This window comes from Micropterus dolomieu, linkage group LG20, assembly GCF_021292245.1.
Source record: "Micropterus dolomieu isolate WLL.071019.BEF.003 ecotype Adirondacks linkage group LG20, ASM2129224v1, whole genome shotgun sequence".
NCBI classification, from domain to species: domain Eukaryota; kingdom Metazoa; phylum Chordata; class Actinopteri; order Centrarchiformes; family Centrarchidae; genus Micropterus; species Micropterus dolomieu.
In genome coordinates this window covers 21,510,150-21,531,435 of record NC_060169.1, presented here as the reverse complement: position 1 = coordinate 21,531,435, position 21,286 = coordinate 21,510,150, and the positions used below count along the sequence as shown (strand labels likewise).

General features: G+C 40.5%; 1 protein-coding gene across 1 annotated transcript in view; it reads left to right on the top strand.

The window, feature by feature from the left end:
- syt9a (synaptotagmin IXa) overlaps positions 1-21,095 on the top strand; it is a 24,040-nt gene extending 2,945 nt beyond the window's left edge. The window contains exons 2-7 of the mRNA XM_046032649.1: positions 11,254-11,478; positions 11,593-11,737; positions 12,290-12,845; positions 20,291-20,411; positions 20,495-20,666; positions 20,957-21,095. Of these exons, the coding sequence (XP_045888605.1) occupies positions 11,254-11,478; positions 11,593-11,737; positions 12,290-12,845; positions 20,291-20,411; positions 20,495-20,666; positions 20,957-21,095 (1,358 nt within the window). The remainder of the gene's footprint in view (positions 1-11,253; positions 11,479-11,592; positions 11,738-12,289; positions 12,846-20,290; positions 20,412-20,494; positions 20,667-20,956) is intronic.
- The last annotated feature ends 191 nt before the right edge of the window (positions 21,096-21,286 follow it).

The window sequence follows — 21,286 nt, the reverse complement described above, 5'->3', positions numbered from 1 at the left end:
TTTGAACAGAGCCAAGCTAGCTGTGTCCCCCTGTTTCCAGCCTTTTCGACTAAGCTAAGCTAACTGGCTACTGGCTGTATCTTTCATATTTACCATAAAGACACAATGGTAATATCTATCATTTCATCTAACACTTTGCATGTGGCAAGATAGTAAATAAGTGTATTTTCCAAAGGTTAAACATAAGCACTGCTGTTTTTTAATAGTTTTCATCTAATTTGTTAGACATGTACTATCAGGCCAATGCAACTAGCATCCTGTGAGGACAGAACCAGCAGGGTCATTAGGACAACCAATCAGAACCACTCACATGTGTAATATACCATGTTGTGTTAATATTAATGATACTACAAGGAGGAAATTAAGCTATTTTAAATAACTGTATAACTGCCGTTTTTACTCACAGAGAGGCATGATAAAGGCGAACAACAACATCGCAAGGAGGTAGAAGTTCCAGATATTGCTTTTTCAGCACTTGCTTTCCTCCTACACTATTGCACCTTTGAAGGTCTTGTGCACTAAAATTGGTCCACCCTCTCTGCCATGATGCAGGCTCTAAATTCTTCAAGATGTCTATAGATTATTCTGTGACAGGCAGCACTCAGGCAGCCTGCCAAGCTGACTGTGGGCTCAGTGTCCTCAGATAGCAAGTCCCTCAATTTCTCCACATTTTTTTCCCAAATCACACATTTTCTGGTATTCACAGAATCTCAGAGCATGAGAAAGGACAGTTTGTCTGAGTTCCTGTGCAAGGTCTTATTACAGTGCCCCCCCCACACACACACAGACACCCACACAGTCCTGTATTAGGCAGTGCCGTTAGATTTGCAGGATAGACAATCTTTAAATGTGGTACGACATATTATCTCATTTACTTGTAACTTATATGCATGTTAATGCCCTAAACTAATGAACACACAACATTTTACAGCATTCCTTAGTACATGTTTTCATTGTGTTTTGTGTATTGGCTTTGCATCCGCTGCATAGCAGAGATGATTCAAGATTAGTCCTGTTTGTATAAGATGTTCTGTGATTTTAGTTACTCTTCTAAAAGCATGTTTGTTTTTCATCTAATTGTCTTTGATGAAGCATCATCAAAAACTCAAAACAGAATATACCACTAAAATTGCATCCAGTAAATGCTGCATGTGTAAATACTAAACTGCATAATAAAAAAAATCTAGTTCTTTTTATTAGACATTTAGTGGCATATCTTGAAACAAACATGACAGTATTAAATGTGATAAGTCTAGAAAATTGTTAACCTGTAACTAATTCATCATGCCTCCGTGAGGGCACACAATAATGGTAATATTATCTTCATATTAAAAAACTATACTGACATCAGCTGTAACACAGGAGGAGATTAGTGCGGAGTTTTAAATTCTAAATAGAAGTTTTGCTGGGTACTGCCAAAGTCATACATTTGGTTTTACTGTGCAACATTGAGGTTAGCTTTTTATTTTTATTCATTTTATTTGCTTTTTATTGTGCCAGTAATAATTACAGTCCAAATGCCAAATAATGGTCACTGCTACCTGTCAATGCAGGTACATGGCAGGCTTTTCAGCTCATACAAGAACTACATTATTATTATTATTATTATTATTATTATTATTATTATTATTATCTTTGTACATTCTCTATTCTGGTAATTATGGGGGTAACATTTACTTTAGATGCTCATTGTGTTTATTATGATGATCTTTCTTTAAACCCTACCAGCATGCACTTTTAAATTCTTTTGGTTAATAAAGTGACACATTGTGCTGAACAATGTGAGGGTAGATACTCAGGAAAAGCAATGATTAGTGTCTCTAAACTGAAAAGGGATAATTTTACTCATTACTAGTAATTACACTGATTATACACAAATCACTTTTCTTTTGGAAATCCCAACAAATTTTCATTAACATTGACTGTGCACACATGTATATACCTAAAATCCCTTTGGTTTGGTTACTGCAGGCAACAGCATGTTGCACAGTCAGCACATAAACTGGGCATTAGTCTGTATCACTGCCCTCACAAAGAAGGCGGCTTAGACAATAATAGACGTGGTTAGGATGATACAGCAGACTGGTGCTATTAAAACACACTATGCAGGAGCCTGGACTTTTCAAAAACAGATTTACCTCAAAGATTGAAGATATTTTAATACATTCCTTCAAAGTGAAAATTACAGCAGCTTTACAGTACAATTTAAGTAAATTTTAACATTAGACACAGACTTGTAAGCAGAGACTTGCAGTGCACAAAAAAGTTTCTCAAAATAAATAGAATCAATAATTAACATCTACCATAATAAAAGAGCAGTAGATGAATGATGCATAAACCATCACTGGACGGGTTTTTCTACAAATTAAAAATAAGCTATACCTCCACCTACAATGTCCTCACAGCTTGAAACAATCTTCTCCCACAGCTCCACATGAATATTAACATTATAGTAAAACAATGTTGAGTTATCTAAAATAGGCTAATTTACCCACCCATCATACATTTTGATTTGTTGGCATCATTTAGCTAACAAATTTAAATTGAGAAAAAATTTGTACTATGTACTGAAAGGTCAAAAAAGTCATTACAGAATATTTAACGACTACAAGTAACACTACTACTGCTACTCAACAGTGATGTATTACTTTGCAATGTCCACCCCTAACATTGGTCATAAATGATTTTGTGAACAGCTGCGGAAATATTGGCATCGACTATTAATTTTAAAATTAACAAAACTGAATTACATAGCTCAGACAAAGCTAATATGATGCTTTAGCAGTCTAAGTTCAAATCAGTTGACCACTGTTCAGTCTTTTTTAGAGTGTGTTAGTATCCCTCTGCTACAGCTCCGCAAGGAAACACTTTCAAGGGAAGCATGAGATAATTTTGTAAAGGGCCATAACTTTGGAAGATACTCATTTAATTAGTCTGACTCAGACTGTTGAAGCCTCGTGTTAAAAATGCATGTTTGGATGGTAGATTCCCACATTTTCTACCGTTCTAAAGCAGGAGGGATCACATCACAGCCAATTCAGAGAGAAGGAATGATTACAGTTGTCTGTCAATGGACATGTGTGTATTGTGTTAAAGTAGACTTCAATAAAATCTGGACATATCCATTAAGACAAGCAGAGGGCAAAACTTGGTGAGAAACAATTAAAAAGGACACTTAATGACATGTCAAACGCGGAAATTGCAGTGCATGGCAATAAATGTACCCTTTGCTCTTCATAGCCAAAAGGACTAGGCTGACAAGGTTCAGAACACTATTCATAATGCTAGTTATTATTTTACCACACTATCATTATCTGCTAATAGCAAAAATGTTTTTTATATTTTCCCCTCCAGTGGATGTATGTGAAAGGTACTGCTTAAGATTAAGATGCAGTGCACACCATATCGTTCATATGCAGACTTTGTTAGAGACCAGTTCTGCTGTCATCTTGTTATTGAGTGATTATAGTAATCATCACTTCATCTTTTTTTCCCCTTGCTTCTTAAAAACTCAAGCATGCATAGGAGCACAAAGAGTGAGACAGCACAGCATATATAATGTTTATGCCTTTGATAATTACGCACAGTGGGATAGTCTTAAAACAGGATAACGAACATAAAACGTTGACTAAAACAAACATTTAACAATATCTTAATAATTATTTCAAAGCCAAACACATTGCATATGATTTGCATATTATTTTGTAGCACCAAGGCTGGCGATTCACATCATTAATCCTGTTCTGAGTCTATTTTTTTGTTTTGCTGTGCGCCACTGATACCAGATTAGTGTGCATACAGCAGGCTCATATGAAAAAATAACAGTGAATCATGGTCTGACACTGACACAGAAAGAAAAGCTTTTGATTTACTTACTAGTATGTTTAATATATTGTATCTTATGTAAAATGGCCAGGTGCACCTTAACCCTTGTGTTTTGTTTTCCTAACCACTAACAAAATATACCTAACATTGTTTTATCTTTCAGACTTCATGACTTTAACTACTCATGAACATGATTTTAAACTAATAACGTATTTCTGTTTGTCTGCTACAGAAAATCCAGAAAAGGCATTACTTCTGTTTAGGGTCTCAGACAAATTAAACGTACAGTGTATAATTCATGTAGTTTGAGGATGTCTTGAAGTAGCGTGGCATCATGGGAGCTGATGTCTTGTTGAACAACCACCGATGAAAATCTATCTGATGTAACTCAGTCAGAAATCATGTTCACAGACCAGGTAATGTATTCAAGTTTTATTCACATTACGTTTAGTCATGCTCGCCGACTTCCTCCTTCACTCGCTGATCCTGTGTTAAAGTTATAGCAACTAGAGGGGGTAAAGGGGATACGACGCCATTAACAGGCAACCACTGTTACCTTGAATAAAATTACTGATTTCTATGGGCTTGAACATTCTTGGAAAGTACACAACTCCACTAAATATATAACATAGGTCTAGTCGAAATTTTAATGCGAGCATAAATAAAATAGAGTTTCATATGTTCCCCTTCGAGGGAAGTCGAACTGCGCCGGTGACGACACTATGGGAACGCCTCTGGGCGTGGCAGGGCTGAATTATGAATGAAACTACTCCAATCCTATTGGTGTTGCTAGAACGGTAGCGTGTGACGGCATAACCGGAGGCGTATATAAGCACGCCGGCACACAGGACACATTAGCTTCTTTCTATTCAGCAGGCATTCTGAGTATGTTTGGAAGCTCCACTATCGAGAAAGTTGTTGTCTTACCTGGAAGTCCTGACGAAGCAGTAGAGACCATGTCTGGTAATCAGTTCCGACAATGTGTTTTTCCATGCCCACGCTACATCGCGGCTAGGAAGACTCATGAGATGTGTGTTTCCTGTCTGGGGATGTCGTACGCCCAGGCAGCTCTCGAGGGGGCTGCATGCGGCCATGGCGAGGCCCGGTCCCTGAGGGTGCTGAGGTCTCGTGCGGCTCTCTTTTCGGAAGACGGTCAGATTCAGGTGAGGCATCATTTGCACGCTTGATTGTGTTAAATTGAACTGAAATGAGAAGTCAACGCATATGACTTCATTCATTGAACATTCTGCGCCTAAAACTCAATAGGCGGTCCAACCTCTTGATTAGAGTGCTTTCACAACCAATAGCCTTTGCTTGGAAATTCAATCTGCACCATTTCCCCTGACATTAATAAGCGAACTAATTATCCAGTTTAATTATGTAATTTTTCTTGCATCGAAAATGCACTTGCACGGCGACAGCCTCTTTTTCATTGAGGAACCACATTCCAGGTCTAAAATATCCTTATTTCAAAACTATATTCAAGTGATGTTGACATTCTGCAGGAATCAAAACAAATTTATTAGTCCAGTTCATTCTTTACATGTGTGCATCGTGCAGAAGACGGTTGAATGCGCTCTCCCTGTGGCTCAGGCCCCGCAGTTGCTGAGGCGTTACGGCGGCTACGGTCATGGGCGTGATATCTCCGAGGGCGTTGGGACGGCTGACGCCTTTTTCCGGTCCTCATCTGCTGACTCCGCCTCCTCTCTTCCCCGTTTGGGAGCCCGTTTCTCGGCTTCTCCCGCCCAAGGTATGAGTCTGGAGAGGCTCAGTCTGATTCTGAGGAGCTAGACGTGCTTAGCATCATGGAGGATGACTTCCGGGAGCCGGGCCGACATCATCAGTCCACGGCCAGCTATGAGAGGCGGGGCAGGAGCCGCAGGCCGGCAGCAACCTCAATGAGCTTTTCTGCAGCCCGAGCGCCACCCCCGCGTCGATCCTTGCCATTCTTTCCTGATTTACACAATGAGTTGTGTAAATCATGGAACAGACCAAGAGGAAAAAAATAAAAAATAAAATAAATGCTGCTCTGCACGACTTACTGCATCCCCTCTACTGGACTACAGCAGCGTGACAGAAACTAAGCAGCATGGCTTTGGACGATGCCTCGGTGGAGGAAGCGCTCGCGAGCTATCTTTCTCCCACCCTCGCTTCATTCCTTCAGACGCCGGCGCTCCCCACCAAGCCGTGTCGGACGACATCCGCTTGGTGGACGGCCACTTTGCGAGAGGCTCGTGGCAGGAGCGTCATTTCTCCTGGTACATAAATTGCCTGGAAATGTTGGCGGTATTCAGAGCTCTGGGGAGTTTCCTACCCGCCCTCCGCGGTCGGCACGTCCTTGTCAGAACCGACAATACGGCAGTGGTGGCCTATTTGAATCACCTAAGGTTCCGTCCAGTTTGGCAGGGTCCACGGTGATGCAGGCGTTTCATCCCCCACCTCATGTGACGGCAGAGGATGGGAGACTTAATCTGCTCTGCCCTGTCAGAGCGCTGAGTATTTACACTCTGAGGTCTTCCCAGTGGAGGAAAGCAGACCAGTTGCTGGTGTATTTCTGGTCCCCCAAGGCTGGGCTCCCCGCTTCCAAACACACAATCAGCAACTGGATCGTTCAGACTATTTCCCTGGCCTATCAGGTGCGCGGTTTGCCTTCACCTATGGCCGTAAGGTCGCACTCTACTCGAGGCATGGCGGCTTCTAGGGCCTTCCGTCGCTCCAGGAATTGTGTGACGTGGCTGGCTGGGCCACTCCTCACACTTTCATCTGGTTTTACATTGTGGACCTTCCTTCTGCACCCGGCACCCGTGCGCTCTCCTCCTAGTCGTGCCATCAGGTTCTACACGCTGGGGGCAGACGGGGTTTCGGCGTGGCCTAGGTGGGTATCTCGTTCCCATAGTGTCGTCACCAACGCAGTTCGAGTTCCCTCAAAGGGGAACGTCTCGGGTTACGTATGTAACCCTTGTTCCCCGAGAAGGGGAACGAGACACTGGGTCGGTCCGCCACACCTCACCCCGCCTGGAGTGCCTTGCTTCATAGAAAAGGTCTAAGGTGTCCTGTGTGCCGGCGTGCTTATATACACCTCTGGTTACGCTATCACACACTACCGTTCTAGCAACACCAATAGGATTGGAGTAGTTTCATTCATAATTCAGCCCTGCCACGCCCAGAGGCGTTCCCATAGTGTCGTCACCGACGCAGTGTCTCGTTCCCCTTCTCGGGGAACAAGGGTTACATACGTAAACCGAGACATTTTATATCTGTGATTGATGTTGACAGTACTATTTACACAGAATGACTACTCCCTAATCCTAAATAAGTCTATCTGGAGTTACCAGTATCAGTTTTATGTCAATTCATTCATAGGAGGTATAATAGGGAGTTACATTTCTCTGGGATCTAACTGAACTCAGACACAAGTAGCATCACCATCATCAAATGTGTAAATCCCAGTTTGTGGCAAAGGCAAGGGTTATCGCTTCAGTACTTTCCTATATAATGGATTTTAATAAAGTCAGAAGAAAAGACAAAAAGATTTAAGTAAAAATAAAAAATTTTTAACAAAACACAAATATTAATAATTAGGTACTCCCTCTATGTGCCATGATGATCTAAATTCCTCTGACTAGTAAAATTTCATGTTATTTATCCATAGTGCCATAGATTGTACCCCAGCACTGTTGTGTTGCAGCGGTTTCTATGATTTATCTTTCAAAGAAGAGTTATTTTGGGGAAAGTCATCCACCATGAAAACAGAAATGATTGAGCATGCCCTTGATGACTGTGTTGGTTGTCACCTCACCACCTTTTCCATGGTAACTCGCACACCCTGTGCTGGTATAAACAAATGCACTGCCGGAATATTCAGTGTCATGTTTTGATACTCTTACTTGACAGACTAAAGCCTGGTGTGATACTCATGTAAAACTTTTATACTCCCACAACCACTGCTTCTGCTCTTGCCCACAAGTACACTAACATCAATACATGTTGTGTATAGGGGTGTGATGAGACACTTAGCTCACGAGATGAGACACACTATTGGGTTCACGAGAACGAGACAAGATGATACTTTAAAGCAATTTTGTTAGAAATCTTCAATGCTGGATTATATGAAAATATTGAGCATTAAACACTTAATTTCCTGCATTCTTGTGATTTTTTCTGCCTTTCCTGCATCATTTTATGGTGAAAATGTTTTTATTTATATAAAGGGAAGCACAAAATTCAGGTGGTAGGTGACAATTAAAAAGATAAAAATATAATGGAATATGACACAGTAAGGCGCTCAGGGATACTGTATTGATGATACACATATGTTTCTCCTGTAGACGTCATATTTAATGAGAATTCATTATTTTCACTGTGTGAGAAAATCATGGAGAAAATTCATGTGTATTGTGACAGCGTGTGAATAGTGTCAATTGCATGAGTCTCGCAAGACAAATTTTCCCCTGATGAGAAATTTCTTCATGTTTTAATCTCGTGGCACCCCTGTGTATGATAATTACCATAGCATTTTTGCTGGAACATGTCTGGTTAAACTACTACAACAGAAGACTTGGTGGGTCTGGTTGGGTTTCATAAGGTGACTAAACAACAACAACTAAACTGTTATCTTTACAGACATCTTCAATTTGCTGTTCTGTGCTTTGTATAACAACTACTTTAGCAGAAGAGAGTGCAAGTCTGTAGCACTAAAATCAACTCTTACAAGCTTGGAAAGTTGGCAGATGAGATTTTTCCTGTGTTTGACACAGTCTTAAACTCTCTTCTAAGGGAATTTTGTCTGTTTTGTGTCAACTGTGTGTTAATGGCTACCTATCCTTTTCTTTCTACTTGTCAAATAAATTAAGGTGGTTTCTACCTGCCAGAGTTGATGCTGACAAGCTGGCCATTTTCCCCTCAGTGCTCATTTATTTTCACAATTATACACAGTTGTAACCACAGTTTACTTTAAGTTTAAAGTAAGTTAAGTTTGCTTTAAATCCCCCTTTTCCAAAACTGTTGTAAACATTTTAAATTGTTGTGAATAAAACAACAGCTCAACCCTTTGACAGAATTGCAGTATTTCAATGAGAATTTATGAACAGGCATTTGCTTCTGCTTTTGTTTCAACACACCATTCCTCCTCTGTTATCAGCAAAGGACTGAAAATTACAACATGGGCCACACTCCACTTGGGGGGCAGGCATGAGGCTCCAAAGGATAATTAAATAAATGTAGTAAATCCAAATTAATCTTGTCGTGAAGAAAATAAGGGGAGAGAAGTCCCATAGGACGTTATCTCCACTGTCATAATGAGTTTTTTTGTTAGGTAGTGCAATGAAGCATAATTTGAAGACATTCTTATAATGTGTGTAGGATGTCTAAACTATGTATGAATTTTAATAAATTTATGAGAATTAATACCCAATTATGAATTTTAATATTCAGAAAATATTTAACCTAAAGTCTCCAGACCTCTAGGTAGCTTTTAATAATTATACAATTATTCACCAGTGATCAGTTAGTTAATAATCGCTCAATTATCTTAAATCAACCAGTCAGTCTCATATCTAAAGGGTAAATTCTCTTGGCAGGGACTTAGAAGTAGGCAAGACACACAATTCCTTGGTCACAGTGAATTTATTAACTAACTAAGGTGATATAAAAAGGTGGTTAAATACATCAGAGGAATAAACAATGGCTAAACAATGAGAATGGTGGTTCGATTGTGGGAAGCATTTCTCATACGGCAGAGGAAAACTAATGAAAGTAAGCTATGAGTTTAGGAGTTAAAAAGACAATATTAACACTATGGGACATCCCTGACCACAGAATGCTTTGTTTGGTCTTACTGCTTGTCGGTGGGCGCCTTTGGCCTGTTGCACGGGTCCCATGCTAGCCCGATCCTGGCTTTTTGCTAGGGGGATTCTCCTAGGTTCTCCGTGTCTGATTGAAGAAAAACCTCAAGGGTTGGCCGTCCGCCATCTGGCAATTCGGCTGTTTTCAGGTGTCCTTTGTTGCCGCTGGCGAGGCCACGTAGCTGGGTCTGACCTCGGTGAAGTTGGCTCGACAAAAAAGCTTAGAAGGGAACTTGGTTGTTCCTGAATTAGACCAGTGTAACTTAACGGACTGATAACTTTTAACAAAACAAAAGAAAGAAAATAAAACAAGTAAAGTTGCTGGAACTGAGGGAAACTGAAGTCGCGGCACTTCGCGTGTGTAGCTTCATGCGAAATAAAGACTTTGTTGCGCTGGTTGAATTCTTAGGGCGTTGCCGGGGGTGGCATTTCCGACGATGGTATGTAATACTTATTTCGTCCACTTGGGGGAGCTCAGGTTACATGAGGAAACCTTAGATTAATCCAAAAACAATCTTCTCAGGAGCTGGAAAATTTAGTTATTTGGCCTTAAATTCAAGCTGGCAACTAATAGCATATAGTATGACATTTATCATCATTTCTAAAGGAATTGTGTGAGAAAGTATTGTGAACAAGCATTGGTTACACATAAAATGAAGGAGTGTCCTTAATCTTGCTGAAAATTAAAACACTGCAAAAGTAACTTATTTAGATTCTTTTCAGCAATAATATCAACAACAGATAGGAACAACATGGTACATAACTACTCAAATAGAGGCAAACGCAACTACTAATTTAGCAAGGATTATTGTTTGAAGAGAAGAGTTTATAAAGAAACATTGTTTTAGCTCAAGAAGGCAGGGGTTGTGTCTCCTTTTCACATATCCTGGCTTATCACGTTTACACATCAATCTTTGTTTGCAAAAGGGAGTTCAGGTCTGTGTCTCTGGTGTCCTGGAGTTCCTCAGCTAGGCGTGAACAAGAGTATCTCTTTGATGAGGTAATGAAACACAGAGCAAGGTCAGCTGCCACGGTTACATGTGTGGGGGGGAGCAGTTTAGGGTTTCCTGCCCCCTTTTAAGAAGAGTTCTGATAGGCTGTTCAGGGAAACGCTAATCGCTGGTTAATGTCCCTTTTGTCAGTTTAACAGTCAGGCACCGAGAGGCTTATCTCGGCTGTTCCCAAGTGGCCAGTTTTACGATCAACTGCCCCGGAATAGCACTTAGGGGAAGCAACCTTTCACCTTTTCCTTTGGGTCTCTTCAGCCGTCTGTTGAAAGTTGATATCTTTACCCCCTCGTTTCTCTCTGGGAGAGAAAAGAGGAGTTGAGTCTCTAAATTATTTAATATAACATGCATAAATCCACACTGTTGTTCACTACATGTGACACCACAGGTGAATGAAAAACCAGCATAACATAGCACATACATATGAGTTAATGTAATTACACTATGATGAAACATTTTTAAAGGGTTTTCACATTACTTACTGTATAAAAGTTGCTAACGATGGTGATGGCTTTGCAACAAGGCAGAAAGCAAACTCAATTCATTGTCAGTTATTGATTCCTGTCTCACCTTCTCAGATATATCGGTGAGTCTGTTGTCACTGGTAGTGACTGCCTGTGGCTTGGCATTGTTTGGGGTCTCCCTATTTGTCTCCTGGAAGCTCTGCTGGATACCATGGAGGGAGCGTGGTCTCTCCCCCACCACGAAGGAGGCCCATGGACACCTCAACCCCACCATGAGCCTTCTGCCCTCACAGCTTGCACCCAGGCAGCCTCTTTACACAGCCGTGGACCCCCCCACCCACAACCGCCGTGAGTCATCACAGTGCTCCATCGCCAGAGAGCCCACTCCGATGGCGTCTGTGGTATCCGTGGAGGCTCCGGTGACTCCCGTATCACCACCACCTGTGGTCTTGGCCACACCAGAGGCAGCTATGAAGATCAGTCACACATCTCCAGACATCCCACTGGACGCCCAGAGTAAAAGCCGGGAAAATGGTGTTCACACTAACCCTCGTATGCACAGACAGACCACTGAACCCCCACCCTCTGGTCACTCAATGTCTGAAATTGGGTCAGTATAAGATGTTTTTTGATTTCTTTGTCTTTGCCAGAACTGCTAGAGGTTTCCTTTAGAAACCTATAACACATTCATCCAACACTTAACATTCATTGGTGTTTAAAGCTGTCAGTGCTCTTCTGTATGGCTCTCAACACAGTTACAATGTTAGTTAGTGAGACGATTCTTCAAAACCTCATTCAATGCCAAGGCTTTTCAAATAGTTGTTTTCACAAGGTATCTGCATGGCAACTGTGGTATTTTTAAGGTTATGGGAAAACTGTGATTAAAGCAATAAATTATGGCGAAAGCATGGTTAAGGTTAGGCAACTAACGCTTGGTTTAGGTCAATAAAATAATCAAATGTCAACTACTCCTCTGTGATTGGATGTGATTCTGGTCTGCTGCATAAGAGCAGGACAAACTATACACCAATTCACCATCTAAACTCCAAATACCTACCTACTTTATGACTGGCCACATATAGGGCACTTTTCTGAGTCAACCTGTTGATGTTGTATGATGATGTTTGTTGTTGATTTCCTCTGCCCACAGACAAGGGTCCATTCGCAGACATATGAACCTGTCTAACCCAGACTTCAACGTGGCCCAGTTCCAAAGGCAGGACTCCCTCACTGGAATGGGGCTGGGCCTTGGTCGCCTCAAACCTGAACTCTACAAACAGCGCTCACTTGAGGGAGATGAAGGCAGTCGCCGAGGAGGGGGCTGTGGGCGCCTCCACTTTATCCTCAGATTTGACTGTGACCTGGAACAGTTAATAGTAAAGATCCACAAAGCAGAGGACCTCCCAGCCAAGGACTTTTCTGGTACCTCTGACCCTTATGTTAAGATCTACCTGCTCCCTGATCGTATGACCAAGCACCAGACCAAGGTGCACCGCAAGACGCTGAACCCTGTGTTTGATGAGGTCTTCCTGTTTCCTGTGGCCTACTCTGAGCTTCCCACGCGTAAGCTGCACTTCAGTGTATATGACTTCGACCGATTTTCACGCCATGACATCATTGGCCAAGTGGTTGTGGACAACTTCCTGGATCTGGCAGATTTCCCCAGGGAGACAAAACTCTGCCGGGAGATCCAGTACGTCTCCTCGGTGAGTCAGCACTTAAGTTCAAAATGATGTCATGTTCACTTAGATAGGCCGTGCTATATTTAACTTTGAATTAATACAACAAAAGGTGTTGTACAGAGTTTGACAGATTTGCTGCAACGTTATAGAGAGCTACATATTTGGTCCACATTTGAGTCCTTCACTTCAGCACAGTCTGTCTCTCAATGACACTATGAAGTGTAAAGTAAAGTTGACATCTTTTTTAAAGACACTGAGATGTCAGCACTGAATAAATGAGAGAAGAATTAGTTGGTAGGTAAGATTTCTTTGTCTCACCTGTACTGACATATAATAACTTTTATACACTTGATATATTGCCTTTTGATTCTTTGTAGAGCAAATTGTAACATTTGTTTAAATGTACTCTACAGCTAAGAGACATTGGGAAGGAGCTATAATTTAAAAAATACATGGCAGATATCCCTATTTTTTGAGATAGTTGTTTAACCAAAGTCCTTCCTTTTGTACCAAACATTGTTACTGTGCACATTACAGCCAGTTGATACAGATGAAGGACAGAGAGACATTTAGGAAATGTACACAGTTACTTCATCTAGCATTACTTATTTAAATACAGTGCACTTTACTGGGACCTACCATTTTTTCAACATACGTAAATCATATCCAGTGCAAAACTGACTAAGGTCAACAGGACTTAAAGCCTCTTGCCATGTTACCTTATTGACTGGGTGTGTGTGTGTGTGTGTTTGTGTGTGTGTGCTCTTGTACATCTCACTTACTTTGTGAGGACCTATTTGACTTTGGGAATGAGGACCACACGTTCATGGGTAATTTATTTATGGGTATATGCTTCCAGCAATTGCTTCATTGACAGGCATCTCAGTGTGTGATCTTATCCAGCTGTAATGTGCAATTGATCCCATCCGTTACGGCATCCGTGGCATTAATAAGACTCCTTGCTATAGATTGCTGCAGACAATTCATTTCATAAAAGTCAAGCAAGATTAATGAGGCACCACTGTTGTTTTTTTACAACATGGGCAAAATTTTTACAGCTTCAACCTGTAGTTACATCTGTTATGATAATATTTGTATTAGATCTTGGTTAGAACATGGCAACAAAGCTAAAAGTAGTTCCAGCAGGGCACAAACACAGTCAGTCTGTAAACTGTAATGGATGTATACAATGGACAGTTTGAATTATCATTCCCCTTTGTTTTCTCTTTTAACTAAATTTGACTAACATCCAGGGTTTGTTTACAACCTGTCTAACTGCTGGGGTTTGCTGCCCTGTTGGAAATATCAGCAATGTCTCTTGAGTACAATGTTATCATAACGGATAATTTATATATTGAGCCCCGACAATAAAACCCAAGCTGTCATATGCTATAGTTTGTATCTTTAAAACGAAATTTTGACTATTGCTGAACTGTAATGGCAACCTTCTGGCTAAATTTAGCAAAACAAATCAGTTGTACAGTATATAAAGCAGCACAGGATGATATTACCGAGTATCTGTGTGTCTGTCTCTTGTGCATCTAATAAGCAAAGCATCCTCTACCTGTGTTGGTTTTGAGGCCTGTCTCCTGCAGCTATGTTCCTCACCGCACATACAAATGACTGGTGTGCACTGCAGCCATTTAAGTTTAACAAGCTTTATCCCTTAGCCTGTAACCTTGTTTGCCTTACTGATCCACCTATCAATCCGGGCTAAATAAATAAAGCCACCATAGTAATGTGATAGTGTGTAGTTTAGCTGGGAAAAGAAACCTGTTGAAACCTTAAAACTTGTTAAAATGTTTTTTCTGCTTTGAGAGAGAGAAGAGAAAGCTGCATCATTGATTTTTCACATTCATTTCCATTCATGCTTTCATTCAGGATAACTGCGCCATTGTGTATCATTTCTGTGTATGAATATTATTATACCAGCCAGATGGTAGTCTTGCTTTTAGTTTCATCTAAAAGGCATCTGTTGAACATGTTTTAATTTGTGTAACAGCCATAATATATAATCATCTAGAACCGCCTATCTGAGCACGTCTTGCATGTCTTGTTCCCATTTATTCCCCAAAAGAGCAGAATATTAATATTAATAGTTATGTACTATAAAACATCAGCCTCAATCAGAATGTGAATGTGGTGCTCAGTCACATTCAGATTATACTGAAAACTGTATATTTTTGTACATAGATATTCTGTGGAGTTGAGTTGTGCACTACTTGACCATTTGTGATTAAAGTCAAAGTCAGTTTTATTGTCAATTATTCTACATGTACCAGACATACAGAGGAATCGACAGGATGTTTCTCATTATCCCATGGTGAAAGTAATAAAATGCACAAACAACAAAAAATATACTCTATGTAAACACAAACTACCAAGAAGAACAACTTCCTGTATGAAAGTGCAAGTTATTTCACGTTTTTCAAAACTGGAGTTTGAGTTTCTTAGTTTCTAAATCACTGTTACGTATAGTAAAACTTGATTACCTCTACCAAACCTCGGAACAATCTAAAATCCAACTAAGCACTCAAAATCTGAAGGGTTGTGGAAATAACTAGCCCAAGGAAATTCTGTTTTAATTCTGCCACATTTGGTTCTGTCAGGTTGCTGTCTCTTGCAGGGCTGCAAATCACTAGCATGCCTTTTTCAGCAATGAGCCTGCAGCAAATAATGTGGAAACTGCACTGTCACAGGTCAGTTTAAATGGTGAGGTAGCAAACCTAGTGTATTCCATTACTGATGAAATGTATCGTGCCACAGACGAGAAGGAAAGCAATACAGTTTATGAATTTTAGTTAATTATTTTCATAATCATACAGATGTACTGTTTCTGGTGTGGTTTCTCTGGTTGAAAAAGTAAGTAGGGAGAAAGGTTACAGTAGTGAATGAGTGACTCTTCTGGTATAAAGACCGCATCGGCTGAAATAATGCCAATTTAGTCATGGTCATTTCTACACAATGATCAACATCTTGTATAATGTTTATTGTACTGTAAGGCTGAAATACAGTTTTTTCCTTATTTCTTTCTTTTCTTTTGTATGTATGTTCCTTCAGTGTTAAGCTTAAATTCGTGGCATGGTGTGTATCTACTAATTGCAGCAAATATCAGCTTACCATCCAAAGGTTTAATGTTTAAGTCTCACATACGGTGTGCTGAAGACCATTAACAGCTTCCTACTCATAGTCTCTAAAAATACTGGTGGCCAGAATCTTTCTGCCTCTCTGTCTGTCTGAATCTCTCTCGCTCTCTATCACACACACACACACACCCACACGCACCCACACACACACACACACACACACACACACACACACACACACACACACACACACACACACACACACACACACACACACACACACACGCATTGTATCCTACTGCTTCACCCAGCTGCTATATTTGCACAACCTATCAGTGCTGAAAGCAAAGGAAGATTGCATGGATCCCTCTAACAAACTCTGCTTGTCACCATTGATTGCAGTGAAATGTACATGTAGATGCTTGGCCCGTCACATAGTACAAGCCATATTTATAGCCATCATAACCCCACTTGGCATCCACAAAGTCAGCAGCTGTGTCCCAATTTCATGATACAAATTCTAACTGGGTTTTGAGTATGTAGTGACAAAAATAAGCAGCAGTATATAAATAGTAGATATATGTATAAGTATATTCACTTGAATTTTGAGTGTGGTGTTGATGGACACTATGGCCTCACAAAACAGTGCACATAGAAAATGAAAGAGATACTCACAACCAGGAAATTAGGAATTAGGTGCAACTTTTCTAGCTGATTAATGTTTATTGACACTCTAAAGGAGGAGCCAGGATGGTGGGTGACAAGCTCCTTGCAGAGGAAGCAGCAAGGGCAGGCAGGCTGTAGCAGCTTAAATAAGGCGCTTTGAATGGAAAATACCAATGAATGCTAAGAGAGGGATCAGCTGAGCTGTCAGCTGATGTGGCTGGCTTTAAAATGGCTGCTATCAGCTGATGTGCTGGGATTGTGAGCTGAGCTTGCCTGCCTGAACTAACGCTACGCTTGATTTGCTCATGACAAAATATCACATTTGTAGGATAAAGTTTATCAGTTTCTTGTAAACTAAGTGCACAAACAGTGAACTAGGCTACTGCATAGAATTAGTATTTAGTATGTAATGGGGGCATCAGCAACTTGAGGAGGATGACAAGTTTAGTGTGTTCCCTCTGTGCTTGTAGTTCTAGGGTCACAATGTGTAACCATTCTGTTTCTCACAGACCTAAGCCTCTAAGGAGCCCTATATGTTCACAGGGGCGACTCACATCAACTTGACAGATTAATAGAACCATGAAGGGTCATGCAGAATTCAGTGACTCCTTAGTTGGACAGGTACAGAGCCAAGCTCCAATGCAAGCTATCTGACCTCTCATTAAGCAAAATCAAGCAACAACACTCCTCCCACATAAGAAGACTGATGCCCGCACTCTTTTATGCTCATGTCTGACTGCAAGTACATCACGATCCTACACTGTGTGTGGGGAATGGCCGGACATGCACAAATTGGCTGAGCAAGTACATACATATTTCAGTGTGTTTCTTTGCAGGAGTGGCCACACCGATAGAGTTTGCTAGAGGGCAAAGCCTGTATGAAACAGATAACAGGGATGTGCACTGCCATTTGCTCTTATCTTTAAAGCATATGCCTATATCTTTGCTAAACAATTAATACAACCAGTAAGACAAAAACACTGTCTAATGCTGTCATAAGCATCAAGAAAGTGTTTTGCGGACGTTGACCTAAAATACGCCTGATTAGAAATGAGTAGTCATGACAACGAGAAAATTACATGAAGATATTTGTTCTGTCAGTGTGTCAGATAGAAAGTAGAGGGTAATATTGGTATTGACAAAAGTATTGATATTTTTGTTATTTTATTTTTGTATGTTTTTGTTAGATCTTCTTTTTTTGTGGGGCAGTGTTGACACATCTGACTGTTATTATTGATTGTTAACCTATGTTGGAATAGAATGTTATGTGACAGGTGGTGATGGCGATCAGAGATTCACAGTATCTGGAGTACTGCATTCTTCCACTGTTTGGCTCTTTTCAGTTTTGCACTCAGCTCATGTGCACCCACACATACAGAACACACAGACTCTTACACTTGCACAAATGCTTGTTCTCAGACATTTGCACACAGGCCCCACACATATATTATCATAAACAAGCCAATCATCTTTGTAAATCAGTAGAGCCCATTTGTCATAATCACTATACAGATTCCATCCATCCATCCATCGTCAACCGCTTATCCTGCGTACAGGGTCGCGGGGGGCTGGAGCCAATCCTAGCTGGCATCGGGCGAAAGGCCGGGTACACCCTGGACAGGTCGCCAGTCCATCGCAGGGCCATCACTATACAGATTAATTTACTTAACTGATAGGAATGATAAGATTATTATTTAGTCGTGATTTCTAGTGGGATTGACCATATGGTTTGTGTCCTTGCCAGATTTGGCTTGTTTAGCTCTGCAATAGAAACAGATTGATGAAGAGTGTATGCTTTTGGCAATGGCAATACAAACAAAAGCTATATAATGTGTTACCATTAAATGTGGAAAATTTTTGGCTTCGGTAATTGTATTTATGATTTTGATTGATGGTTTTGGCTTTTAATGTGCGAGGACACAAATTCGGTATGCGCAAATTGTAAAATTTGGGATGTAACTTGATTAACAGTTACTTGCAGTGTGACATTTGGCCTGCAGACATTAAATACCATTTGTTGCCTAAGAGGGATTCTGGAGCACATTAAACAAAGCACTAATCTCTCTCTTCCTACCTGTATCTCGACTACGTACAAAGACCATGAACTATGAAGCATGCAAAACCCACAGGATCCTTGTGGGATGTGGAATGCATTTTTGTGGAGGGGTTGTCAGCCAATCCATCATGCAAATTAAAATGCCTTGTTGAATACTTGATCCTGATTGTAACAAAAGACCCACGTCAAGATACAAAGCGATTTAGGTCTCAGGGGAGAACTCCTTTTCTTTCTTTCGCTCCCTCTCTACCTCGCTTTCTCTTTCTCACACTCATACTCAGATGCCACCCACAAAAATACACAGATAAAAACAAGTGCCACATCACAGAAGAGGACATTCATGCTTAGCAACTCCTCACATGAATTCCCAGTGTAGTCGCCTTTTCTCTCCTAGTCCTATGCCACTGACACTGACAAATGGTAGAAAAGACTTATTGCCTTTAAAGAAAGAAAGACAAAAGTGTGTGTGTGAGAGAGAGAGAGAGAGAGAGAGAAGGACACTGAATATAATCCTTCTTTATCCAGACCTATTATCATAATGAAATTACAATTGAACTTCTTCAGACTCTATGTAATGCATATTATTGCGCTATGTCTCACATTATGCAAAGAGTATTATTTGCTCTTTTTTTAAACATATATTCATGTTTTAAAACTAATTAAACCCCTACTTAGATAAGGCTCCAAATATAAGTACACCTATTTTCAGAAAAGCTTTTTTCACATTTGTATTTTGCATGACGAAGCTCAATCAACCAAGATCACTCACCCAATAGCGTATACGTGTGTGAGACACTTTCCTAAGACTTGCTAAAAAAAATGAAAATATGTCATTGAGCTCTCCTCCTGGCAGATAGAAGTGTGTGTTACAAAAGCACTTGATATGATCCAAAGGGGACTATTTTGCAAAGCTAAAAGCTTGCTTGAAATTACCTATAAAAACATTCCTGTTTGTTCCTTGTAGTTCAGTTCACTATGAGGCTCACTTCAACCTTCCTTAATCTCCTGATAAATTTGAGAAATTAGATGCCATTATCTCATTATCTCAATCACAGTTATGGGAGCAGCTCTATGAAATCAATGTGATACCACTGATTCTTAGTTCTCAGGTTTTATGTTCACACACTGATTAAACTCACTGAGCTTCCCTTAACAAATGATTTTAATGCAGGTTAATAGCAGATGACACCTGATTCATATAACAAACACAGTCTTCCCGTCATACTGTACCAAAAGATGAGCAAGAAATTCTGCTGTAGGAGTTACTGTCTTCACCAGACATGTCTGTGTGCTTTCCTGGTTCTCACTTCTTTAGTGGAGTTATTTTAAGAGCAAGTGATAAGTGAGCTTCTGCCTATCTGCAGCTGAACAGAAGTCTCCATGTCGGGTGAAATGTGGGAGGCTTTTTTTAGAACAATGTGACAGAAGAAGAGTATTCCTTAAGAGAAATGTTTCAACTCTGTTACCAAATGTCAGATGGACATGCCATTATTCTTCACCTTCGGCTGGTGTACAGTAATGAAAAGCAGCATTACTAGAAAATAATGTCATTATTATTAAAATGCCTATTTAAAAATGACTGTGAAGTTGCTTTTATGAGTATAAAAGCAATAGATACCTAAAGCTACAGTAGAGTTAATGTGTTTTGTGTTGTCTTTCAGGATAATGTGGACCTCGGGGATCTGATGTTTTCGCTCTGTTACTTGCCTACTGCAGGCAGATTGACCATTACCATGATAAAGGCCCGCAATCTCAAGGCCATGGATATCACCGGTGCATCTGGTAATTAAAAACTGATGCTGTCTACAACAGGTATCCTGAATGAAAATGTATGTAATCCCATTCCGGTTCTCTCGCTTTCATAGATCCATATGTGAAGGTTTCACTAATGTGTGAAGGCCGCAGACTGAAGAAGAGGAAGACATCAACAAAGAGGAACACTTTGAATCCAGTCTATAATGAGGCCATTGTCTTTGATGTCCCTCCGGAAAATATAGAGCAGATCAGCCTTTTGATTGCAGTGATGGACTATGACCGGTTAGGAGCTTTTACAAAGCTTTTTATAAGTCATCCAGTATTTTGCACCTATTTTGCATGAGTCATGTTTAATTTGCACTTGCTGCAGGACAAAACGGATTAAATCTAATATAAAAATATACACACTGTAATGATTTTGTAAAATCTGATCTTTGTTCCTGTCACATATATAATACAACCATTTCAGTTTGTTATTTCTTTTCACACTCAAGATGTAATGCATTATTATTTATGGAATGCAGAGTGGGTCGTGATCACACTACTTATCTCTCTCCCTCCTGCATGTACAGCGTAGGCCACAATGAGGTCATTGGAGTGTGTCGAGTTGGCAACGATGCAGACAGCCTCGGTCGAGACCACTGGAGTGAAATGCTCACGTATCCCCGAAAACCTGTCGCCCACTGGCATCCTCTCGTTGAGGTGAGGTGACTTCACTCTGACATGTGTTTTCATGCATGCACGAGGACTGACCAGATTTGGAATATGACCACATTTTGTTCTTGCTACACATGATTTGCTACTAACACCGTCAAAACTGTTATGTAGCTCCTACACATGCAGGTTTTGTTCCTCAGGCGGGAATATGCTGTTATCAACCAAATATTAGAGCAAAGTAGAAC